At 52.9% G+C, this 24,744-nt stretch overlaps 3 protein-coding genes across 10 annotated transcripts; all 3 read left to right on the forward strand.

Moving 5' to 3' along the window:
* Positions 1-2,645: 2,645 nt before the first annotated feature.
* ANKRD65 (ankyrin repeat domain 65) lies at positions 2,646-4,832 on the forward strand. Its single transcript, XM_055583632.1, has 3 exons — positions 2,646-2,890; positions 3,119-3,653; positions 4,425-4,832. The coding sequence occupies exons 1-3, from the start codon at positions 2,646-2,648 to the stop codon at positions 4,830-4,832; spliced, it is 1,188 nt and encodes a 395-aa protein (XP_055439607.1).
* A 4,844-nt stretch (positions 4,833-9,676) lies between these two features.
* Positions 9,677-12,798, forward strand: MRPL20 (mitochondrial ribosomal protein L20). Its single transcript, XM_055582530.1, has 4 exons — positions 9,677-9,843; positions 9,926-10,036; positions 10,707-10,784; positions 12,389-12,798. The coding sequence occupies exons 1-4, from the start codon at positions 9,757-9,759 to the stop codon at positions 12,560-12,562; spliced, it is 450 nt and encodes a 149-aa protein (XP_055438505.1). The 5' UTR covers positions 9,677-9,756; the 3' UTR covers positions 12,563-12,798.
* Positions 12,799-14,613: 1,815 nt separating this feature from the next.
* Positions 14,614-23,170, forward strand: CCNL2 (cyclin L2). 8 transcript variants are annotated; one of them, XM_055582518.1, is made up of 11 exons: positions 14,631-15,355; positions 15,841-15,915; positions 16,190-16,299; positions 17,054-17,174; positions 18,114-18,178; positions 20,641-20,740; positions 20,922-21,026; positions 21,109-21,250; positions 21,736-21,847; positions 21,928-22,020; positions 22,169-23,170. In XM_055582518.1, exons 1-11 carry the CDS (start codon positions 15,071-15,073, stop codon positions 22,521-22,523), a joined length of 1,563 nt encoding a protein of 520 aa, XP_055438493.1. In that variant the 5' UTR covers positions 14,631-15,070; the 3' UTR covers positions 22,524-23,170. The 8 variants fall into 8 exon arrangements, 6 of the variants coding, with proteins under 6 accessions (XP_055438501.1, XP_055438493.1, XP_055438494.1 ...); XM_055582519.1 differs by having other exon boundaries at positions 15,249-15,386; XR_008714965.1 differs by lacking the exons at positions 20,922-21,026; positions 21,109-21,250; positions 21,736-21,847; positions 21,928-22,020; positions 22,169-23,170 and adding an exon at positions 18,758-18,882 and having other exon boundaries at positions 14,614-15,355; positions 20,641-20,659.
* Positions 23,171-24,744: the final 1,574 nt, after the last annotated feature.

Raw genomic sequence — 24,744 nt, forward strand, 5'->3', positions numbered from 1 at the left:
TCAGTAGCTGCCTCAGAGAGGTCAACACCCAACCTACCTCTCAGCCCTAGTTCCCCTGGTCCCTTCATCCCCCACACCTGGCCCCTCTCAGCATCAGAGAAACAGCCCCAACAGATGCAAGCCTGTTGAGAAGGCACACGAGCAGTGCATGTGAAATGCTTGCGTGGGACTCAGCACACAGTAGGTGCTCAATAATGGCAGCTGCCACCACAGGCATCCTTTTTGTCAGAATCCAATCCATCCTGAAAACAGGGGGAGTGTGTACTCCATTATTTCGAGTAAGGGGGGAAAAGCATTCCTAGCCCTTCCCAAAACCCTAATTTCTCCAAATGTTACCAAAATATAGTTGGCACCTAACAGCCTCCTGGGGGTTTTGTGCACAACCTACAGCATTTTAAAGGGCACTTAGGTGAGTAGTTGCCACTTAAACATTGAGTAGGTTGTCTGGGAGCTGGACGAAGGAGGCTGGGTGATACCAGATGGGAAAGTTTCTCTTTCCCTTCCCACACAGTCCGCCTCATCCCTTCCATTCCTAACATTCTCCAGGTCTCTCAAGTTCACCAGCACCCTTTCACCAGGCAGGGATGCAGACAATGATAGCGACAGTGCACAATTCGTTCAAGGGACGCTGGTGGTGACACCGTGTAGGGCTCCTGGGCACAAAGCCTTTGTGTCCCCCATTTCTTTGATCATAGGGAACGGCCTTCACTCAGCCTCCATGACCTTCCCTGAGTTCCACTGGGCAGATTCAAGCCGTTGTTCATTAGGGAAGGGAGGGAATGGGAGACCAGAGAGAAACCATCAGGAGCAGCCTTGGAGCAAGGTCCTGTTTCCCCATCAAGGGATACACACAATTTCTTTGAGTTATTTTGCAGATAACGAAACCCCTAAGTTTTTGCAGAAAACTTCTGCCTGTGGGAGAAGTTAACAATTAACAATGGAATACTGCCCATAAGCATGTAGACCCCGGACCAGTTGGACCTGAACGTTAAAAATGCTGACTCCTATGGACTTCCCTGGTGGCTCAGATGATAAAGCATCTGCCTACAATGCTTTGATCCCTGGGTTTGGAAGATCCTCTGGAGAAGGAAATGGCAACCCACTCCAGTACCCTTGCCTGGAAAATCCCATGGACGGAGGAGCGTTGTAGGCTACAGTCCATGGGGTCACAAAGAATCAGACATAACTGAGCGATTTCACTTTCACTTTTTCTACTTCAACCCAAACTCTGCCTCTGAGATTCGATTTGGAACCAGTGTACAGAGAAGCTGAGCTTTCAGCATCAGTGGAGACACTCTGGCCGGGAAATCTGCTGAGGTCCCCGGCAGTGCATGCCAAGCCCTGCTGCCTGTGTGTGTGCAATTGAACTATTTTACACTGGCGCACACGTGGAAGATCTCACAGTAACTATTTATTCTGATAGTGAAAGTGAAAGTCACTCAGTCACATCCGACCCTCTGTGACCCCATGGACTATACAGTCCATGGCATCCTCCAGGGCAGGATACTGGAGTGGGTAGCCTTTCCCTTCTCCAGGGGATGTTTCTGATAACGAAGTTGGGGTTAAAAAAAAATGCAGCAGATGATAACCTTTGGGTGGAGAGAGTTCAGACAGCAAGGATCTCTGTCTCATCTCCTTTTAAGCCCCACCCCCTCCTCTGGTCCTCCACTCATTCATTCACTCTTTCAACAAATAGCTGAGCTCCGGCTGTGGGCCCTGCATGCTTGAGACCAACAGAGGCCTCTGGCCCCGGGGGACAGCTCTGTGTAGGCACCCTGACATCCAGTGGTCACCTGAGCAAGCTGCAGTGCCCTGGCTGTGGTAAAGGCTGCGGGGACAGGCCTCACAGCCCACTCTTGCTGCTTTCTGCCTTTGGAGAGGCCACCAGGAGAGTTTTGAGCTTCCCTGGCTCTGATGAGGGATAGGATAGTCCCCCAGTGCCCAGGATACGGGCGCTTCTCCTCAGCAACGGGGTGCCCTTCCCACCCCACCCCGTGTGCTTGTGTCCCGTCATCTGGCCCTGCTGCTTTCAGCATCTTCCCAGGTCATCCTGTGCAGACAGGGCACACAGAGCTGACACCCTTGTTTTTCTGGCTTTTGCCGGCTGCTGGCACCCGGTCCACTCGGCCTGGTCTTAGCCAGCAGGGACAGGAGTGGGGCTGGGGGGCGGGGCCAGAGGAGGGATCCAATGAAAGGCATGTGGGTGCCTCCTGGGGGGCAAATCGTGGCACATCAAAGGCTGTGCTCTTCGAGGAGCTGTAGTCCACGGGCAGGTTCCTGCCTGCCTGGCCTTTATCTCCTGGGAGGGAGGACAAGTCAGGGGCCCTGGCGGTTGGCAGGGGCTGAAGGCTGCTGGGACACAGGCTGTGGCAGGCAGGGCCTCCCCTTAAGTTGCTGGGTAAACAGTGTGGAGAGTTGGCCGTTCGCCTGGCCCCCAGAGGCCCCCACTTCCCTGCCCTGCCCCTCCCCCCCCACCCCGCCCCCGCCCCAACTGCAGTTCCAGCTACCTACCTTCCTGGACAGATTTCCCATCTCAGCTCCTTCGGAAGGAGTTTCATGAAAGGGCCAGTGGCTGGGCCAGGACAGCATACAGAGGACCCCCAGCCGGAGGACTGGACTGGGGCCAGCCGAGGCCTCCAGCAACCATGCCTGATTCATGTTCTTCCCAGATGGACTCTGGGGTCTCAGAGCCTGGGGAGCAGGACCTGACAGAGGCAGGGGCAGAGCAGGAACTGCGGTGGTTGGATCTGGGCTCTGAGGAGGCTCTGGGAGCTGGGACACAGGGGCCCAGCACCCCACAGGCCTGGGGGCACCTACTGCAGGCTGTGTGGAAGGGTCACACGGGCCTGGTGACTCAGCTGCTGCGGCAAGGGGCCAGTGTGGAGGAGAGGTGAGCCCCGCAGAGCAGGACCAGGTATCTTCACAGGTATCTGGTGGGGTGGTGGCTGCTGTCCCTTCAGTGGTAGAGGGAAGCAGCGATTCCCGGAGGGTAGAGGGGGTCCTTCCTGGGCAAAGGTAGCCAGTTTGAGTTTCTTTCCCCAGCAGGGGGCAGGGGCCGGAGACAGTGGCCTGGTTCTGGATCCAGCCCTCACCCTCATCGCCCATGCCTGCCCCACAGGGACGGCGCGGGCCGAACTGCGCTCCACCTGGCGGTATTGCGCGGCCACGTGTCGTTGGTGCGTCTCCTGCTGCAGCGCGGGGCCCAGGTCGGAGCCGCAGACCGCGCGGGTCGCACACCGCTGCACGAAGCCGCCTGGCACGGGCCGTCGCGGGTGGCAGAGCTGCTGCTGCGGCGCGGGGCGCCGGCGAACGCACGCTGCCTGGCCGGCCTCACACCGCTGCACTGGGCCGCTGCGCTGGGCCGTACGCTGATGGTTGGGCACCTGCTGGCGGCGCCGCACCCGGGCCCAACAGCGGCAGACGCGCGCGGCTGGACGGCGGCGCACTGGGCGGCCGCGGGAGGCCAGATGGCGGTGCTCGAGCTGCTGGGGGCGAACGGCGGCGCGCGCCTAGACAGCGTCCTGCTCGTGGCGGCCGCGGCTGGGCGCGCAACTGCGCTTCGTCTCCTTCTGGCGCAAGGGGCGCCGGTGGACGCCCGGGACGGTGTGGGGGCCACTGTGCTGGGCGTCGCGGCCGGCTTGGGCCGCCGGCAGGTAATCCTGGCCCAGCCTCCGAGTGATAGAGCGGGTGGCGGAGAGAGGCCAGCCACCAACCCCCGCCACCCTTGGATATTGGCTCCTGGAAGCCCAGGGAGGGAGCCGGGGGGCAGCACCAATATTTATTGTGCAAGGGGCAAGCCTGTTTGAGCCAGCAGGGAGGATGGGCGGCAGGGAAGTCAAGACCATTAGGGGGCAGTGGCAGTCTCCAAGTAGAGCCTCTGCAGGTGTCATGCCTGAGTGCTAAGTTGATTCAGTTGTGTCCTACTATTTGTGACCCTATGGACCGTACCTCTCCAGGCTCCTCTGTTCGTGGGATTCTCCAGTCAAGAATACTGGAGTGGGTTGCCATGCCCTCCTCCAGGGGATCTTCCTGACCCAGGGATCGAACCTGCGTCTCTTATGTTTCCTGTATTGGCATGCAGATTCTTTACCACAGCACCACCTGGGAAGCCCACATAGGTGCTATTTGTTGTTGTTCAGTCGCTGAGTTAGTGTCTGACTCTTTGCAACCCCATGGACTGCCAGCACGCCAGGCCTCCGTTCCTCACTATCTCCTGGAGTTTGCCCAAGTTCATGTCCATTGAGTTGGTGATGCTTTCCAACCATCTCATCCTCTGCTGCCCTCTTCTCCTTTTGCCTTCAATCTTTCGCAGCATCAGGGTGACCAAATAAGGAAGCAGTGTCAAGAAAGGAGAGGCCAAGGGCAGCTGGGTGCTACGTGGTTAACACAGCCAGCAGCCTAGCCCCTGCCCTCTTCTCTTCCAGGACATGGAGGTGCTGCTTGAGCACGGGGCAGACCCAAGCCTCACGGACAGGCATGGCCGCTCTGCACTCCACAGGGCTGCTGCTGGTGGACATCTGCTTGCCGTCCAGCTGCTGGCCGCCTGGGGAGCAGAGGTGGATTCTCAGGACCTATTGGGCCTCACCCCCCTGCACCACGCTGCCCGGGGAGGCCACATAGAGGTCACTGGCCACCTCCTGGACAGGGGTGCAGAGGTCAATGCCACTGGCTGGCTCCACAAGACCCCCCTGCATCTCGCCATGGAGCATGGTCATGGCCCCACTGCAGAGCTTTTGCTGAGCCGAGGTGCCAGCCCCACCCTGCGGACATGGTGGGGGGATATGGCCCAGGACCTGTGGCCTGCCCTCTGTGGAGAGCAAGAGGAGTCCTAGGGGCACAGGGCCCTGGGGTGGCAGGGCCAAAGCAGGACAAAAGGCTCCGGGCTTCCATGGCCTTCAGGGTGCGCTCAGGCTTCTCTCCGCTGGTGCAGGGGAGAAGAGCCCAGAGGTTCCTCGAGGAGACAGAGGCAGTGGCTGGAGCCTGAGCAACAAATGTGTCGCTGGACCCGGAGCAGCTCCACTGACTCCCAGAGCCACTCACCCCTGCAGCTCAGGCCTTCTCCACTCTCTGCAGTGGAGAGACTGAGTCATGACAGAACTGACAGAAACCCGATGGTCTCCACTTTGTCTGTCCACCGTGGGTGTGTCACCCCTGGTGTGCCCTCTGTGCACGCTGACGCTCTTACTGTGCTTTCTTAGATTCAGTGTTTGTCTGTTGGCGCCCACTCACAAATGATGGGGCCAAACAAATGGCCAGCTGTTCTCCTCTCCCCTGCCACCTGACCCACCCCCTGAACTGCCTTCTCTCATGTGCCCAGCTGACGTCCTCCTGCCCAGAATCACCCAGGGCCACACATGCTTCTGTGCACCAAGGCCCAGTGGATTATCACACAAACCAATCCCAAACTGTTTCCCTGTCCTGCCCTGCCATTCCTGCCGGAACCCCAATAAAGGCCTGAGCGTTCCCAGGGCCCCTGCTTCTGCCTCCCGGTCGACACCAGTGCTCCTGCCCATGTCCCTCTGCAGCGTGGTGTGCCCCCCACCTTTGGTGACATAAGGCATAAGAATCTGTTTTCAGTGGCTTTAGCCTCTCCCTGTCACTCAGTCATCTCTTCAATACAACAGATATAGAGAAACAGCTGTCTCTGATTGCCCACCGCTGTATCCTCAGAGAAAACCAGTGCCCTTATTCTATTTTTCTAGAAGAAAAGCTCTAGAGGACAGATTTTGTCTTTCAAAAGTGAGAGTTGTGTCAAAGTAGCGTCTCTGTGCGGCAGCCCTGGGAACACTTGGATTTTACTCACAAGATAATGTAAACCTTTGGAGAGTTGGTGTACCTGTGACGTGGTCTCTTTGGTTCCAGGCCTGCAAGTGCTGAGTGGACCATATCTAGGAAGGGGGAACCCTGGAGACCAGTGAAATGGTGGCAGCACAACAGTGGACGTGGGAGAAGCAGGCAGAATTTGGGTGATTCTGTTGGCACAGCCCTCTGGACTTGCTGATGGTTGAACATGGCTGGCCAGGGAAAGGGAGACATAAAATTGACTCCTAGAGAGGCTGAGCTAGGTGGAGGGGTGGGTGGGAGAGCAGATGCACAGGAGATGAGATTCGGGGAAAGGTGGGGCTCAAGTGACGTCTGGAGCCATCAAAATAAGGATGGTTGTGCTTTGTTGGCTGCACAGCGTGGCATGTAAGATCTATAGCATCTTAGTTCCCTGACCAGGGATGGAACCCCTGCCCCCTGCAGTGGAAGCATGGAGTCTTAACCACTGGACCGCCAGAGAAGTCCCAGGTTGGTTTTTAAAGCTGCAGGATGAAAAAAAAAAGGTTCAGGATGGATCTACAACCAATCTCCAGCACAGCCTGTGGTCTCAACCTCAGAGCACACCCCCAGCCTGACTAACTCTCACCTCTCCCACTGCATCCACCACGTCCAGGCCAGCAACAGTCAGCTTTTCCTGCCCCAAGCCTAACCAATCTCCCGGGGGCTCTTCTCAGAACAATAGCCATAATCCTACGGCATGATCCCCCAGGGGCTCCCTCTCATGGAGTGTAGACCAAACATAGTGTATGGTGTTTGTTGATACCCCAGTGATCTTGGCTGTCAAATGCACTCCTTCCAGTGGGATCCCCTTGTTCCTCCCATTCAGAGCTGGAGTCTGGGTCTCCTCCTTTTGAGCAGACTTTTGTGACTAGTCCAGTGCCCTAGCACTGCCAAAGCCATGCTGTGTGACCTTCCAGGGTGGGCTGAGAAGGTGACCAGGCTGTGTTGTCCTGTCCTGTGGCCACCATACTATGAGGAAGCCCGTGGTACCCAGGACATCAAGAGTCCTTCCTCGACCTCCAGGGGCCATATATCCTCACCAGCCTCGGTTTCTGGCCTCTGGCCGCTGACTTGCTCACTGGCCCTGGACCTGCACTGGCTCTGCTCCCACCACTCTGGCCTTTTGCTGACCTTGCCCATACTGGGTCTGGCACGTGCTGACCCTCTGCCTGGCTGAGTCAACACTTCCCTTGTTGCTGGACCACCACCTTCTGGATGCATCCTTTCAACACCATCTAGAGCCCCAAGGGAAGGCTCTTCTTTAAAGAGAATGTCAATAAATATGGAAAGAGTTATAAAGTCAATGATGGACACCCAAGTGAGTGAGTACAAGTAGTCTTAGAGCCTGCTGGCCACAAAGAGGCTGCTCAGACATCCATTCAAGAACCCACCCCCCCCCCACCCCACCCCCATCTTGTGGAGCTTCAAGTCCATGGCAGCATTTCAGCTGAAGGCATACTTCTCCTAGTGGCCCCAATACTGGCTGAGCACAGCACAGGTGCCGGGGTCTGGTCATCTCTGCCCAACACAAGGCTTCCCTTCTAGGCAGTCTTTGCTCCAGAACTGTTGTGCTGGCCAAGATGTTGACCAGTCTGCATTCTCCCTCTCTCACATGCACGACACAGTACACCTCTGTGCTCCTACCTGGCCTCTGGAACATGCTTACAGGAAGGCCTGGGATGACTCATGAAGTATTTCTCTATAAACTACGTATTAGTTCAAACATAAACCTGGCAACCATAACCAAGTGGTCAAAGCTGACATTACCTGTGTTGGGACAGGCTGCCATCATGGCCCCCTGACACCCCATACCAAGGACACAATATAATTTCTCCAGTATTCTGCTGAAAATGTGTAACCTGATTCTAATCACAAGGAAGCATCACACAAACTCGGGTTGAAAGGCACTCTGCAAAATAACTAGCCTGTACTCTTCAAGAATGCCAAGGTCAAAAAAAACAAAGAAAGGCTGAGGAACTATTCCAGATTAAGACCGAAAATGCAGAGTGTGATCCTGGACAGAGATAAAAGCGGTAAGAACTTTGGACAGAACTGAGTGTGGACTAGACAGCATTACTGCTTTACTGGTAAATTTCCTGATTTCGATCATTGTGCTGTGATTTGTATGAGAATGTCTTTGTTCTTAGGAAACATACTGTGACGTATTTAGCTGTCTCCAACTTCTCTTGAATGGACCAGAAGAAATCCCCACTAATGTTTTTATAAACAACTATAGAGATAATGATTAAAAAATGGAGCAAATTAAACAATTGGTGCATTTGGGTAATGCATATTGGGGAGTTTTGGGGACTAGTCTTCCAACTTTTGTGTAAGTTAGAACCAGACATGGAACAATGGACTGGTTCCAAATTGGGAAAGGAGTACATGAAGCTGTATAGTGTCACCCTGCTTATTTAACTTAGATGCAGAGCACATCATGTGAAATGCAGGGCTGAATGAAGCACAAGCCAGAATCAAGATTGCCCAGAGAAATATCAATAACGTCAGATATGCAGATGACACCACCCTTACGGCAGAAAGCGAAGAGGAACTAAAGAGCCTCTTGATGAAAGTGAAAGAGGAGAGTGAAAAAGCTGGCTTAAAACTTAACATTCAGACAACAAAGATCATGTCATCTGGTCCTATTACTTCATGGCAAATAGATGGGGAAAAATGGAAACTGTGACAGAGTTCATTTTCTTAGGTTCCAAAATCACTGCAGATGGTGACTGCAGCCATGAAATTAAAAGACACTTGCACCTTGGAAGAAAAGCTATGACCAACCTAGACAGAACATTAAAAAGCAGAGACATTACTTTGCTGACAAAGGTCCATCCAATCAAAGCTATGGTTTTTCCAGTAGTCATGTATGGATGTGAGAGTTGGACTATAAAGAAAGTTGAGCACTGAAGAATTGATGCTTTTGAACTGTGGTGTTGGAGAAGGCTCCTGAGAGTTCCGTGGACTGCAAGGAGATCCAACCAGTCCATCCTAAAGGAAATCAGTCCTGAATATTCATTGGAAAGGCTGATGATGCTGAAGCTGAAACTCCAATACTTTGGCCAACTGATGTGAAGAACTGACTCATTGGAAAAGACCCTGATGGTGGGAAAGATTGAAGGCAGGAAGAGAAGCGGACGACAGAGGAAGAGATGGTTGGATGGCATCACCTACTGGATGGACATGAGTTTGAGCAAGCTCTGGGAGTTGGTGATGGACAGGGAAGCCTGGCATGCTGCAGTCCACGGTGTCACAAAGAGTGGGACACAATTGAGCGTCTGAACCGAACTGAAAACTACATTTAAATGAAAAGTTACTAAGAAACTGCACACGCCCACTTTGCCCCTCTTCACTATTTTCTGTAATAATGGTAATATAATGGTTGTTCAGTCGCTAAGTCGGGTCCAACTCTGTGACCCTCATGGACTGTAGCCCGCCAGGCTCCTCTGTCCATGGGATTTCCCAGGCAAGAATACTGGTGTGGGTTGCATTTCCTTCTCCAGGGGATCTTGCCTATCCAGGGAACAAACCGACGTCTCCTGCGTTGGCCTGTGGTAAAACAGTGACAAAATACACAGGATAAAACCTGTCATTCCAATCATTTGAAAGTGCGCAGCTCAGTGACCCAATGGAGACTCTGGCCCCCTGTGAAAAGCAGCGCTGCTCGGTTCCGCAGAGGGAACCACTCTTTGCTACCCTGCTGCGGGAGCACCCCCCAGCCCCATCGGGGTAGCTCCCACCAGGGCCCCAACCTTTTCCTCCACCGCCCCGCCCCACAGCCTGAGCATGCGTACACCGGGTTGTCGCTGCGGGCCCGAAGCGCACGCGCGACGGCCCGGACGTTCCCTTAAAGAGGGCGGAGTTGACCCGGAAGCTCTCGAGGGGTGTGGCGGCAGAGCAACGCACGCGTTGGTGAACGGCGGTGCAGGTGTCATGGTCTTTCTCAGTGCGCCGCTCTGGCTGCGGAACCGCATCACCGACCGCTACTGGAGGGTTCAGGAGGTGCTGAAGCACGCGCGGGTGAGTGTGCCGCGCGCCCCGCTCCCCTGTCCGGCCCGGCGTGCGCGGGCGCCGCCGACCGCCTCTGTCGTTTCTTAACCAGCACTTCCGGGGGAGGAAGAATCGGTGCTACCGCCTGGCCGTCAGGGCTGTGACGCGAGCGTTCGTGCGGTGCACGCGAGCCCGCAGTCTGAAGAAAAGGCACCTGCGGACGGTAAGCGCGGCCCTGTCGGCCTCACTCTGCCCTCTCGAGCCCGCGGCGCCCTGCTGCCATGGGTGGCCCCGACCCAGCGAACCCTCCCGTGCACCCGTCCGGTCGTAGCGCCTGGGGGCCGGCTGTGCAGGACGCTATGTGCGGGGGTCAGCGGTGCGCGCGGAGCCTGCTGAACACTCAGAGCTCCCGCGTCACCCACCCGCCCTCGCAGCTTCCCTGCAGTGCCTACCCCTCGATGCCCCTGGAGCGGATGCCCCTGTCCACGTAACCCCGGCCCTTCGCGGGCCCCCGCTTTCTCCCCTCCACGCTGCTCACCTCCCTGAAGCTTCCACCCGGGAGCGCGCCGTCCCTGCCTGGTAGCACCCGTCTCAGTGGCTGTCGTAATTCCCACATATGGATTCTTTCTACACCTGGAGCGGTGTCTGCTCCAGCATCTCCCGCTGATTTTTGTATTCCGGCTCGAATGTGCGAGATGTGAGCTTTACAGCTGGCATTTGGACCAAGGGTATCAGGCTTTGCTCACTGTTGTTTGCAGTGCAGCCTGAATAGGCCACTGACTTTTGCATCTGCTTTTACAAAAAAATTTTTTAGTTCAGTCAGAACCTTTGCTGGGAGGTGTGGACGTGACATACAGCTGGTTCTCAAACATTTCGACGTTTTCTCATTTCAGCTCTGGATTAATCGAATTACAGCTGCCTCCCAGGAACATGGTCTGAAATACCCAGCATTCATCCTCAATTTGATTAAGGTATGGTCGAGGATGTGGTTCTGCCGAGACATTAAGCGTCTTTACAACCTGTCCAGTTTTCATGCTCTAGCAGGCTCCACCGTGAAGTGTTAGCAGCCTAACACTGTTTTCTTTCTTTTTTTTGCGGGGGGGGGGGGGTGGTGGTGGGGGTGTCTTTATTAATATTGGAGAAATCCAAGATTACAGAGGACTTAAGAGTTGGCATTGGGGCCCACTGCTTTCACTGTTGGGGTGGGGTTCTGGTGGGTTCACCTCACTTGCTTTCATTGCTCTGCTGGTAGCAGAATTAGTAATAGGGTGTGTGGTACCAAGACATAATCATGCTGTTTCCCCATCAAGAATGAAAAACAGAAAAACTTTGCTTTAACTTTGAAGTTTAATTTCAAGTTTTTCATGTTGAATAAATTATGACAAGGTGGCAGATCAAGTTGAAACATAATTAAATGGAGCAAAACATTTGGAATGTTAGAGTAAGCAAGTGTCAGAACATCTCACTCACTCTCATCTAGACAGTATGCCATTTCCTCTGCTTTTTTGGCTGCACTCTATGACATATGGAACTTCCCCCCAGCCAGGATTCAATTTGTAACCCTAACCAGGGATGAAACCTGAATCCCCTGCAATGGAAGTGCAGAGACTTAACCACTGGATCACCAGGAAGTCTGTCCCTACTCCCTCTGCTTTCTTAGGAGTTAAATTTTTTCTTAAAAAGCTCAGGGAGTAGGTGAGTTGGTGCTGTGTTTCTTCCTGTGCCAGGTGGGCCTAGCACTTTACAGAGATCCTCAGCGCAAGTGTAGGTGTGACACTTCCATTTTACTCATGGGGAACTGGCTCAGAAAGGAGAGGGACTTTGCACAGGGGTCCTAGGTAGTAGAATAGGAGTCACTCCTGCACAGCTGCATTTAATGTCACAAGACCACCCCCCTTTTTTTCCTGCACCTCAGACTCACAGGCACTGTCCATTGGTTTTCTATTATCTTACTCAACAGATGACTGTCTCTCTTATGGAAATTAGGAATGCCCAGTTTTGTTTATTTCTGGCTGTGCTTGGTCTTTGTTGTTGCATGTGGGCTCTCTCTAGTCGTGGTGAACAGGGTCTAGTCTCTAGCTGTGGCACGTGGGCTTCTCATTGCAGTGGCTTCTTTTGTAGGGCAGGGGCACTAGGCCAACACAGGCTTAGTTGCTCCACTGCATGTGGGATCTCCCCGGATTAGGGATCGAACCCATGTCTTCTACATCGGCAGGCAGATTCTTCACACCACTGAGCCACCTGGGAAGCCCAGAATGCCCAGTTTTGGTCCTTGTTCTTCTGTGCCTCCCATACCTTTTCCATGTGTCGCTTTTCACCATTTATACAATGGGAATTGTGGTTTCCTCCTCCCACCTTTCTTAAAGGGATAATTTAGGCCAGGAATCTGGCATTGGGAGCTGCACCCTTCCCTTCTACTCACTTGTCCTACTTGGACAAGACTCACAATGCCCTCTCCCCCACTGGTGCTCAAGCAGTATGTATTGGTGACTGAAATCACAGGGTGATCAGCTGCATTCAGTCGTTTCATGTTTCACTGAAATGCTAAAATATTTAACTATGATTTTCTTCCCAGTGCCAGGTGGAGCTCAACAGGAAAGTACTTGCAGATCTAGCCATCTATGAACCAAAGACTTTTAAATCTTTGGCTGCTTTGTCCAAAAGAAGGCGAGAAGAAGGATTTGTTGCTGCCTTGGGGGATGGGAAGGAGCCTGAAGGAATTTTTTCCAGAGTGGCACAGCACCACTGAGGGGGATGCTGATACCAACGGCCCTTTGAGCATCCCCCTGTGATGATAATACTAAAATAGGGACTACAAGTTATTTGTCAACAGTGTGTAGGTTTGACTTACATTTGTGTTAATTTACATGTCAGTTACAAGCCCAAGAGAAAAGGACTTGTCTTGCCTCATTGGCACAGGTTCAGAAATCTCACATGGATTGTGTAAAGTATGTATTGTGTAAATAAAGTTTCTGTGGTGTTTAACGTCTTTGGTATCAACAAACGCCTTGGGTGGGCCCTGACTGGGTGTTGATGCTACCAGGATGAGGCTTCCCCTGGGAACCTTAGATTCTCCTGAAGGCTGGGGGTGTGCACCAGGCCTGACCCTGGCCTTGCTATAGTGCCCCCCAACCCCATTTTGGTTTCCAGTAGGGACTCCTGGCTCAACTCTTCAGCCACTGAGCAGCAGCTGGTTTCCCTCACTGTAGACCAGCAGTGGCAGCAGGCAGGGTGGTTCTCCTGATCCCAGGCTCACCTTAGGCTCCACAGGTGGAGTGACCATCAGATCACATGGGGAGCCTTAATGTAAGGGTTCTGGTCTCTCACCCAAATACTTGACTTCATTAGTTCCAGAATCAAGCCAGAAATCTCTGCTGATGGAGGCTGCTTCACAGGTCAGCCCTGTCCACCTCTTTTGACCACAGCCATGCAGAGGTGTCTCCCCTCATGCTTAGTAACAGGGCCTTCTTCTGGTCCTCTGTGGGAGCCTCATCTGCTGAGCCCTCTAGCTCTGGCCTGTCACTGGGTCTCTGGTCAGCCCCACCACTCCCTGACAGCTCGCACCAAAACCATCTCCTAGTCCCCCAATCTAGGGACACTGTCAGCCCTGGGTGACATACACTCTCTCCCCACCTCAGGCTCACTACCCTCCAGGACTCTGACCTCACCCTCATACCCTCTGCTCTAGGAGAGCTCTTCAGGCCCACTATAGTAGTCGCTGTTTCCGGACTCCTACGCTTACCTGCCCTCACCCCAAAATTCCCACACTGGGTCCTGTGCAACACCATCCTTTGCCAGCCAACCCTTGGAAGCCACTCCTTCCTCAGACACACCCACCTCCAACTCAACAAGGGGCCAATCAAATCCTGGCCAGCCACTGCCTAGCAACCTTTACAATGCCCACTTCCCTCCATCATGTAGGCAAGTATCTCTTACGGCTGCAATTACTGCACTGGCTTCCTAACAGGAAGCCTCCTGTAGCCCTAGTTATATTCAGTGATGGCCACTAGACTAAATACTGGAAGGCAGAGAGCTGAGTCCTGTTCTGCCACACAGTATGCGGTGCCTGACTCCATACCTCGTCAGTAAACAGCTCTTGAAAGACAACAGGGTGGATACAGGGAGCTCTCTGGCGTGGGGACGAAGTTCTGTGTAACAGGCACTGTTATGGAGGAGCTGCCTTTGTTCATCTTGATAAAGGAAGGCAGACAACTGTGGGCTGTTCTGGCACACATACCCGCACCACCACCCCCACCGCCCACCAGATGCTGGCAGTCACTAATCCTGAGAGCGCCTGGTGCAACCAGTGAGAAATGGAGGGTCAAACCCCCGGACTGCTCCCCGCTATTGGTAAGACAAAAGTCCAAGCCCTTCCCGTGCTGCCCGCGCCCTCCTACCCCCGCATCGCAGCCTGGCTCTTCTGCCAGCCTCGGGGGAACTCATGTTTCATGCCTCTTTGCAGTTGCTGTGCTTTGTAGGAACATCGAATTAAACGTTTCCAGCTACCATCTCTCTTCTCTCTCGACTCAATTCTGAAGGCGAGATCTTTGGGAGTCTGGCGTTAATACCTGTACTCCAAAACCTCTACTCAGTAAACACCGTGCCGGCGGCCACAAATTAACTAGGGAAACAGCATCTCGCTGCTGGCCGCGGGCTGGGAAAACTTATCACGCATGCGCCCATCCTTTAAGGTCGGAGGCCTCGGAGACGTCTGCCAGCTCCACTCAAGCCCGGACCACCCGCCCGAAAGACGCAAGGAGAGCTGCCTCCCGCCCCCGCCCCGCGGGCCTTCGCGGCAAGGGGCATCTCGCCTGGCTCCGCTTACCAGGGGCTGCCCTCGGGCCCCTTCTGCCTCCCTCGGCACCCGCTTGACCCCTAGGAAGCCTGGGGCTGCGGTGGGAACTTCGCGAGCTCCCGGGTCTCTGCGCGGATCCTATGGGCACGCCCGAACGGTTAGACCCGGAAAGTCGCCGGGAGCCGGCCCCTGCGACTACTTCCGGGTCGGGATCGAGACGACGGTCTCGCCAGGGCGCCGCAGGGCCTACTGGGTAACGAGCCCGTTCCCCCACCCGCGCTGAGTTGCGTCTTCGGTATCGCCGCTGACGGACAGGCATCAGAGCCAATCGGGACAAGGGAACCCCGAGCCGCGCGCCAGTCGAACCAATGGCACGCGGCGGGGCGGGGCGGTCGCGGTCGTAGAGCGTCGGGAGGAGCCGCCCTGCCGGGAAGGAGCCAGAGAGAGAGTCGGCTGCACAAAATGGCGGCGGCGGCCGGGGCCGGGACTCCAGGGTCGACGGCCCCCGCGGTAGCGGCTGGCACGCCGGGCTCCGGAGGCACAGCCCCCGCGTCACAGGGCGTGCTGATCGGGGACCGGTTGTACTCCGGGGTGCTCATCACTTTGGAGAACTGCCTTCTGCCCGACGACAAGCTCCGCTTTACGCCGTCCATGTCGAGTGGCCTCGACACCGACACGGAAACCGACCTCCGCGTGGTGGGCTGCGAGCTCATCCAGGCGGCCGGCATCCTGCTCCGCCTGCCGCAGGTGAGGGAGCTGCCGCGAGCCTCGGGCCGAGGTAACCGCCGCGCCCGCTCCGGGAAGGTTACCAGGCCCTTTGTTGGCGGCGGGGCCGGAATCGGACCCGGAGCTCGCTTCGTGTCCCTGCCCGGAATCCGGGCCCAGCAATGACCCCCTACCCGGATCCCAACCCCACTTCTAACTGACGTCTGGTACCCTGCTCGGATCACTCTCCTTATTCCCACCGAGAACTCAGCCCCCACCCCGTTCCGTGTCCCCGCCCGGGACCTGGACCCAGCGCCTACCCAAGGCCGGAGCGCCTCTGCAGCGCCCCTGCTGCAGCCCACCAGAGGTGATAAAGGAGGCGAGGTAGCGGGATGCGAAGAACCTTTGTGGATGCAGAAAACGTTTTAGGTTCTGGTTCTTTATCAGGAGTTTCGCGAAACCCAATGGTTTAATTTGAGACCCTTGAAGTGGGCAATTGAAAAGGATGGAATCCTTCTCTTGTGCAGGTGGCCATGGCTACCGGGCAGGTGTTGTTCCAGCGGTTCTTCTACACTAAGTCCTTTGTGAAGCATTCCATGGAGGTGAGATTTCCCGTCTTTCTTCCCCACAGAAACGTGTTGACAGGAAATCTGGGTTTGTGGTGTTGCCGATCGCTCAGAGAAAGGAGTACTGGTCTTGGCAATTGTAGTGCTCGCTGTATTGGGGGCGGGGTGTGTTGGAAGCTCCCTGCTATAGAGGGGTCTCTCCCAAGTGGCCTTTTTCTCCTGGTGTATCTCCTCTGCTCTTAACCGCCTTTCTTCAGCTGTTGGAGACTGGTCCTTGGAACGAACCTCTGTCCCGTCGCTTACATTTCAGCACGTGTCAATGGCCTGTGTTCACCTGGCCTCCAAGATAGAAGAGGCTCCAAGGCGAATACGGGACGTCATCAACGTGTTTCATCGCCTTCGACAACTGCGAGAGAAAAAGTGAGTCCATCAGCGCTGTCATAAGATATCCGCCTCCGTGTTTTCGCAGTTATTGTTACACTAGTTTCTGGGACAAAATTTAGGGTGTGAGGTTTTACACTTGTGCCCGGAAGGAGGCCTGGCAGCTGGGAGGTACCCTTCAGATACTGTTAATCAGTGAAGGAACCACTGTCGGCAGGAAGGGGACTGTGGCTGCTGTCTGGCTGACATCAGTTTCCTGGTTGCCCAAGAGGCTGTTTGGTCAGCCTGGATGCTCTGGAGCCGGTTCTAAACCTCAGCACTGTTTTCATTTTGGGCTGGATGAGTCTTTGTTGTGGGTACTTTCCTGTGTATTGTAGGGTATTTAGAAGCATCCTTGGCTCAGGCTTTCCAATGCTCCAGGTAATGGAGGTCCTTTGTGAAACAGTTTTGGCTGTTAAAGCATCGTGCTTCTGTGGGTTCTTTCGATTTCCATTCATCCACAGTGCATCTGCTTATGTCTTGAGCCCAACAAAGGATGTGCAGTCTTTGTGCGATGAGATGGTGAGACCCTCCACTCTTCAGTCCACGTTTATTGTCTGTAAGGAAAACAGGGAGAGGGTTATTGAGGCATAAGTAGATTAGCATGGGGTTTGAGGAAGACTTCGTGGTTTTGTTAAAGGAAGTGAACTTCCTGACTCCATCTGTGTTGTGTGTATGGTAGATTGTCACTGTGGGATTTGATAGACTCTGTTTTGTTTGACTCTTATGCAGATTGTGTGTTTTGTCTTTGTAGAAAACCTGTGCCTCTCCTCTTGGATCAAGATTACGTTAACTTAAAGAATCAAATTATAAAGGCGGAAAGGCGAGTTCTCAAGGAGCTGGGTTTCTGCGTCCACGTGAAGCACCCTCACAAGGTGGGTATGAGGCCCAGTTGCCACGTGAGCCCACTAAAGTGACTGCTGCATTCCCTCCCAGATTGGGAACCCCAAAGGATTAAATGTGTCCCTGATTTGGTTTTCCAGTTTATACCTGTACTCTGAAAGATAACCGTTTTGTCATCAGTCTTCTCGTATTATGTTAATTTTAATAGTATATTTTAAGAGGTGGAAGTTCTCTCTTTTGAGTTTGAGCTTTCAGAAATATTGATGAGAACTTGTAAGAACGAAATCTGTCAGTTTACTGTTTCTTTCTCAGCTGATTTTCTAAAGCTGCTTAAGTAATAACTTTCTTTTCTTTTACGGGGGAATTGGAAGAATTCTGAACTGTTTATTTGGAAGTGAAGGAAGACAGTTTTACAGCGTGTATCAGTTGAGCATATGATAGCACACATATCTTCCGTGTTCCCCTCAAACACAGAGTGCTGTTTTCCTCTCTCTATGTCCCCTTTTTATTGGGGGTTTCCTCATAGCTTCTTTCTCATTTGTGTGACTTTCTGGCTTTAATTCAGAATCTTGGTTAATTACTCACCATAGATTTAAGACCTTTTTTTTTCATTTGCTGAAAGTATTCTCATGCCATGCCTTGTATAAGTTAGTGGCTGGGGTACAGAAACGTTCCGGGCAGGCTACTCTCACTCGTGGAGAATGTGTCGAAGATGAGAATGAGCCTGAGCCGCAGCCGTGAGCAGCTCAGCATAGCTAGGTCCTCCCACGCTTCCCTGGTGCCTGGCTCAAAAGCAGGGAACAGGCACGTCAGCAAAAACTCCCCTCCAGCTGAACTGTGCACCGGGCGTGTGACGGGAGCCAGCCCTGGGATCTAGCACGAGGCTCTTGTTTGCTGCATGGACACCCTCAAGATCTGAATTCTGGGTTCTCAAGGTTCTCGGTAATAACTGCCTAACCCGTATCTTCCAGATAATCGTTATGTACCTTCAGGTGTTAGAGTGTGAGCGTAACCAACACCTGGTCCAGACTTCATGGTGAGTTGACCTTCCTTGTTATATGAGACCAGGCAGGGCAGTGCAGGAGTATGTTGATTTGAGGCACCTGGGCAGTGGGTAGTCGGTCCCATGACTTGGTTGTGGGCTGGAATTGTCCAAGTGCCCAGTGTTCCTGCCATGTAAATTCCAACCAGATTCCCAAAATATCAGGCACTGGTGGAACGGTAAGGTGACCCTTCTCCTCCCACCCCCCCAGGAGAGCAGTCAGCGGGCTTCCCTTTGGGGGCTGTTGACTAGGCACGTCAGGATCTTTCCCACAGCTGGCAGTGTGGACTTAGTGGTTTTATATTTAATGTGAACTTGCTTCTCACTGCCTCAATTAAGCAAATTGTATGGGAGGAAGAGGGGGTGTAGGGCCTTCCTACAATTTGGGGACTGATTTTAACAATGTGCTAATATACTAGAAGTGAAGCCTGAAGTAACGGTTCAGTGCTGGGTGCTTTCCCATAGAGTTAGGTCTGTAAGGGTCATGTTTTTGCTGCCTGAATTGTCTGGTGCTGTGCTGTGCTAATGGAGAACCTATTTTGACTTTTCTTTTCTGTACTCTTTCAATCAAAGGGTAGCCTCTGAGGGTAAGTGACTAAGACTTCTCCTCTCCTGTCCAAGCGCTTCGGTGCGGGGACAGCGGCCGTCCTCAGCCAACCCCGTGCAGGCTCTCCACCGAAGGCTGGCTCTAGATGGTGGTATGCGCACGATAGTCTAGTGCTGGCCCACTGCTGCTGTGGTTCTCTGACGGTTGTGCTTCTTGTTAATCCTCTGTCGTGCTTGGTAATTGTATTGATTAGAGTTGATAACTGTCTTGACTTGAATTTTGTCCATTTGAAACTGCTCTACCTGTGCAATAAAGATGCAGTACCTTTCTCTTAAAAAAAGCAAACTAGGGGATGCTGTGAAAACTGGCTGGTGGGAGTTGAGACTGTAGTGTGGGTGGTGGTATTTATTTCTGGAAGTCCTGAAGTTGCTCTTTTCAGCAGCTAAGGGTTGACACATTTTTGCAAAAGGTGTGCATCTTTAAATCATTCCATGGACACTGTTTATATTGTAACTATTTTAAAAATAGTAACTTTAAATATATGTTTTGAGGACCTTTTTTTTTAAGGACATAAAAGTTAATGGTTTAATAATGTTACAACTGAGTACTAAATGTTTTTTTATTAGAACCAAAATAGTTACTGATGGTTGTATTTATTAAATGTTTGTTTACTTGCAACTCTCGGGACATACGGCTTTGGCTCCATCACACGAGGTTTTTTTGGTCCCTTCTGGGTACCTGGAGCGAGATCTTGAGAGCCAGGTGCTCCTAGTGGGCAGATGTAGAATTTTTCACTGAGAAAGCTCTCCATGGGTTCGTAGGTCACCTTCTCCAGGATTTGGGGCAGAGATAACCAGGGTGGGGGGTGCATCAGTTAGGCCCCAGCATGACTTGGCTGCCCTTGTGGGTGTAGCCTGCTGTCACTGGGGTATGTTAGAAGCAATGAATGTATGACCTGTTCAACTGTTCTCTTGTGCAATGAATCTCTGCAGTATTTTCTGTTTTCTTGTGTTTTTGCAATATTGATAAAATTAATGTGAGGTTTGACTTTTGGTTTTTTAAATCTTAGAGAAACGTATCTAAATGAAATTGCTGAAAATGTAGCCAGCATTAGAATTCTAACCTTTGAAGAAATGCAAATGTTTTGTATTTTTATATCTTCTAATATGATAGCTGTTAAAAATGTACTGATTGTGATGAAACTTGTAGTATTTTGTTGCTTTTATCTGATTTTATGAATGTTCATTTTAAGACTCCTTATTGAAATGGGACAATTTGGAAACGGTTCTTTGATAAGCCTGAGAAGAGGATTTCCCTTTGGGCACTGAGCCCTCTGCATGACGTTCCCATGCACCCAAGGGAGTTTTTCCCCCTTGTCAAGTGGACTCCCGTGTGGAAGAAGCCACGCTGCGAGCACCTCTTCCCGGAAAAGGAGCGCAAGAGGACGACTTGTCTCAGAAAGGCCCTCGCAGGCTTTGTGCTCAGCCCGTTCATTTGAGTTTGCATGTTTCTCTGCACTATGGATTTTGAGCATTTAAATTTTCTTAATCAAATATGTTGAACTGCCACAGTAGACATCTTTCTGAGGCACTGTGTTTTGCATGAGAGCAGGCCAAAGGTTGAGAGGGAAAAGTAAAGTTAAAGTTGGTTCTCTTTCATAGCAACATGTACTCTCTGACATTCAGCCAGCTTTAAAAGATTTTTTTCAGTAGTTTCCCTATCTTCCTATCCTGTATTCAGAAAAAGCAGCTGGGACGTTTCTCCATGAACTTGTGAGAATCACAGGACTGTCTAGCTCTTAAGTCCTGGTCGTAGACTAGTTAGTGGAGTAGTGACTTGACCTTGACAGTGCAGATGGGTGTCATGTGCGTGCCCAGGGGTTTCAGTTCTTCCTGTGTTTGGTTTTTAGGAACTACATGAATGACAGCCTTCGCACAGATGTTTTTGTGAGGTTCCAGCCTGAGAGCATCGCCTGTGCCTGCATCTATCTCGCTGCCCGGACGCTGGAGGTCAGTGCAGGGCCACCTGGGGAGTCACCAACCCCAGTAAACTGTGCACTATGCTTCAAGTTATGTTTATTGGCATCAGTAAAAAGCCTACTCGTTGGTGACCATCAGGCTTGTTTTTATTTCCCTGAGAATCTTGTTGGCTATGAAGAATGGTTAATGATGATGGCCTCTGTGTTTACAGATCGCTTTACCCAATCGTCCCCATTGGTTTCTTTTGTTTGGAGCAACTGAAGAAGAAATTCAAGAAATCTGCTTAAAAATCCTGCAGCTGTATACTCGGAAAAAGGTTCTGTGTCTTTTCATGTAACGTGTGCACCTGTGTTTAACTGGAAGCATCTGGTCTGAATCATGCACTCTGGCTTTTCTAGGTTGATCTGACTCACCTGGAGAGTGAAGTGGAGAAGCGCAGACACGCCCTCGATGAGGCAAAGGCACAGGCCAAGGGCCTGCTGCCCGGCAGCACCCAGGTGCTGGACAGTGCATCGCGGTTCTCGCCTGCCCCCAAGCCTGGTAAGCGTCTCCTCTCAGGGGCAGCCCTTTCACCCCGAGTTCTCTCGGATCACATCTGCAGCTAGTCTGAGCACTCCTGAGGGCTCCAGAGTCCCCAGCAAACAAGAGGCAGTCTTTGAAGTGAGAACGGAACACCTATGAAGTCTGTTCTTGTGTTTTCATTAGTAAGGGGTATGGACAGGCTCCTGAAATGGCTCTCATTACCCAGCCCACCCAAGTAGTTTGCCTTGATGAAAGTCTCATAAATCTGGAGGAGTGGATCCTGTTGTCAGATCCTAGAGTTAAGCATGATGCCTGTCCCCAGTCCCGGAGGCCTGGCGAGTGAGACAGATGGTCTTCCTGCATCTGGAGGTCCTGAACTGGGCTGGGAGCCAGAAGTCAAGAGTTGGCAGCAGCAGTCCCTTGGAAGTGGCCTCACCTTGCTCGGCATTCCTGTTTCTCACCAGAGCAGTTGTTGAGTTGTAACTTCTTGTGATTGATTCTAGTGGAATCCCCCAAAGAAGGCAAAGGAAACAAGCCTTCCCCACTCTCCGTGAAGAACACCAAAAGGAAAGTGGAGGGTGTGAAGAAATCCAAGGTGGACAGTCCGGTGAATGGGTGAGTAGCCACATGCCCAGATGGCACTGGGGTCGGCTAGAGAGACTTGAGGTCTTAACTATTCTCTGCCCTATTCTCAGCTTGCCAAAGGGGCAGGGGAGTCGAAGTCGGAGCGGGAGTCACGAGCAGAGCTACTCAAGGTCCCCGTCACGTTCCGCGTCCCCTAAGAGAAGGTGCGTGCTGCTTGGGTGCACGGGGCTGCAGCAGGCACTGGGATGTTTCCTGGGGAAGCGGTGTGGCCTTTCCTTGGGGACAGTTGCTCCTGACTCTGAAGTGGTCAGGATGGGTGGTTACCCACCCGCCTGGTGGTCTCCTTCACAGGAAAAGTGACAGTGGCTCCACATCTGGTGGGTCCAAGTCACAGAGCCGCTCTCGGAGCCGGAGTGACTCCCCACCACGTCAGGCCCACCGGGGCGCCCCCTACAAAGGCTCCAAGGTGCGGAGCTACCGAAGATCCAAGGACTGCAAGTACTCTGCCCAGAAGCCACACAAGTCCCGGAGCCGGAGCTCCTCCCGCTCTCGGAGCCGCTCACGGGAGCGGGCGGATACTTCTGGAAAATACAAGAAAAAAAGTCATTACTGTAGAGAACAGCGACGGGAGCGTTCTCGGTCTTATGAGCGAACAGGCCATCGCTATGAGCGGGACCACCCTGGGCACAGCAGGCACCGGAGGTGAGGGGTGGGGTCCCCACAGGACGGTGCTTTGGCCCTTGGTGTGGACACCTCAGCTGCTGGCCCTGGGGCGTGACTCTTTATGGATATAGTTGTTGACTCTGGACCGTGTGATGAATTGGGAGATGGCATGGAGAGGCTGGCAAGATGCCCATTCGTCTGGCCCGGGCCCAGCCCCCAGCTCTTGCCCAGTGCCTCAGCAGCAGCCCTGCTAGATGCAAAGGCGGGGCACATGTTCCAGCAGCGGGGTTTGGTGCTACGACAGGCTGTCTGTTCACCCCCGAACCCATACTTAATTACGTCAAACCAAGAAAATGACTTCGAACCTTTGCCTATATTAGGTTATACTATGTATGTATTTTGCAGTGTTTTCACGATGAGAAAATGGCCTTAATAGCCCCTTACTCTGTCCACGTTGTAAATAAACATGTGTTTAATACGAGTTAAAGCTATATATGAAAACTGAGAACTTGAACTGTCAGCTTAAAACGTGTAGAGAATTCTGATTTTTAAAATGTGAAGGTATTTAGATCTGTGTTGAGAGTCGTATATTTTTATCTGTGTGATGCTGAGTGCAGGCCACCAGCTTCTAGAGAAGTTTCCTATATATGCATTTTACGTTATTAAATAAACAATTCTCTCTACTCAGGACATTTGGAAAGTTAAAGGGCTTGTCGTTTGTCATTCTCATTGTTTGCTCCCCTGCACAGCCTGCAGCACCCATCTAGCAATGTGTCTGCGCTCCCCTCTCTGATCTCATTACTGTGTTGGGTTTTGTACTGAATTCTGTGCATCTGTTCCTCTCTGAGGGCTTGTGAGGCTCTGAGCTGTCTGCTGCCAGCATGGTAAATGGAGGGTTTGCAAAGGACAAAGAGCATCACCCTAGAGGGGTCCTCTGTGGTCGTGGGTGAGGACACCTCGGTGGTGCCAGTGAGCAGGGTGGGTCAGGGCTGTCTCCAAGTGCTGTGTGCACTCTGTGCAGATCAGAGGCACTCGGGGGCGTGTCTATGCCCTGTGTTGGCTCTCTCCAGACCAGCACTTCTTCATGGGTGGAAGGCACACCCTTCCTGGTGCCAGTGGCCTGGAGAAAGGTGCCTGAAGTCAGTACAGCCAAGGTATGAAAGCAGCAAGGTCAGCTTCCAGGGTCCAGGTGGCTCACTCTTAGAACCAAACCATAAAAGCCTGTGGAGGCTGAGAGAGAGGCTCCTGGATGGGTTTAGAGACCTTTCAACCTGGGAACCAGAAGCTGCCCCTCAGGTTGAAGGGTACATCCTCTGGAGACTCAGTTATAGAGCTGGGCCCAGATCCTGCAGTTTTGCCGTCCCATTGGCCTATCCTCCATTCTCTGCTTAGCTAAGTTGGGGCCTGGGGGTGGCTAGGCCTGGCCATTTCTTACTAAGACTCGCTGGAAGACCCTCCTACAGGGCAAGCCTCAGAGGAGGACCAAAGAGACTCCCCACGTCCTTGTCCCAGCAGGAGTTCCTTCAGGTCCATTCTGGGGATCCTGTCCATCCTAGCCAACCTCAGGACAACAGACCCTTTCTGCGTTACACGGGTTAAGTGGGCCCTCTGAGCCCCTTACCCTGAGGAACAACACTGGGTCTTAGCTCAACCCCATGCTGCTTCTGGTTTTCAGACAAACTTCTCATGGACACAACATGGGAGCTTGTTTGCTTTAAGGAAGGAATATACACTCCACCCATGCAAAAAGCGTCGTATTATCCATCCCACGGTACATGCGAGACGTCCTTCGCTTATCCAGACTGGCAGAGCGGAGGCTGCAAGCCAAAGTGGAGGGGTGGCGGGTCCTAGATATCCAAGTCACTCCTGACGGCGCCCCGGATCTAGCCCAACACCTCGCACCTGTCTACCACCTTCCCCACTCCAAGAAGCGGGTTCGGGGGTGAAGACGACGCCCCTCAAGACGAGTTGCTCCGAGTCCGGCTCCCGCCCCAGCATCTGCAATAGTTAGGGCCACTTCCGTCGCCCTCTCAACATCTCCGTCGCTGGGAAAACGCCATTTCCGGCCTCCTGGGACGACTGACCCTTGACTGTCGGGGAGCGACCAGAGTTCGAGCCACGCAGGCGCAGAGGGAACACGCTTGGGATTGTGAGAAGTGTAGTTTTCTAGCCTCCGCGAGGGACAGGCGGAGTCGGAGAGCTGTGGGAGGGGCTGGGCATGGGGGCGTGGGGGGGGGGGGTGGGAGCGGTTCCTCCGGCCGGAA

The sequence above is a fragment of the Bubalus kerabau genome, chromosome 5 (genome assembly GCF_029407905.1).
Source record: "Bubalus kerabau isolate K-KA32 ecotype Philippines breed swamp buffalo chromosome 5, PCC_UOA_SB_1v2, whole genome shotgun sequence".
Lineage (NCBI taxonomy): Eukaryota > Metazoa > Chordata > Mammalia > Artiodactyla > Bovidae > Bubalus > Bubalus kerabau.

Excerpts from the sequence above, each read along its gene's own strand:
- ANKRD65 (XM_055583632.1), top strand. The coding sequence starts at position 2,646 with ATGCCTGATTCATGTTCTTCCCAGATGGACTCTGGGGTCTCAGAGCCT. Across the intron at positions 2,891-3,118 it reads GGGGCCAGTGTGGAGGAGAG|GGACGGCGCGGGCCGAACTG; the intron begins GTGAGCCCCGCA and ends CCTGCCCCACAG. Across the intron at positions 3,654-4,424 it reads CCGGCTTGGGCCGCCGGCAG|GACATGGAGGTGCTGCTTGA; the intron begins GTAATCCTGGCC and ends CTTCTCTTCCAG.
- MRPL20 (XM_055582530.1), top strand. The coding sequence starts at position 9,757 with ATGGTCTTTCTCAGTGCGCCGCTCTGGCTGCGGAACCGCATCACCGAC. Across the intron at positions 9,844-9,925 it reads AGGTGCTGAAGCACGCGCGG|CACTTCCGGGGGAGGAAGAA; the intron begins GTGAGTGTGCCG and ends TTTCTTAACCAG. Across the intron at positions 10,037-10,706 it reads AGAAAAGGCACCTGCGGACG|CTCTGGATTAATCGAATTAC; the intron begins GTAAGCGCGGCC and ends TTCTCATTTCAG.
- CCNL2 (XM_055582518.1), top strand. The coding sequence starts at position 15,071 with ATGGCGGCGGCGGCCGGGGCCGGGACTCCAGGGTCGACGGCCCCCGCG. Across the intron at positions 20,741-20,921 it reads TCGCTGCCCGGACGCTGGAG|ATCGCTTTACCCAATCGTCC; the intron begins GTCAGTGCAGGG and ends CTGTGTTTACAG. Across the intron at positions 21,251-21,735 it reads CTCGCCTGCCCCCAAGCCTG|TGGAATCCCCCAAAGAAGGC; the intron begins GTAAGCGTCTCC and ends GATTGATTCTAG.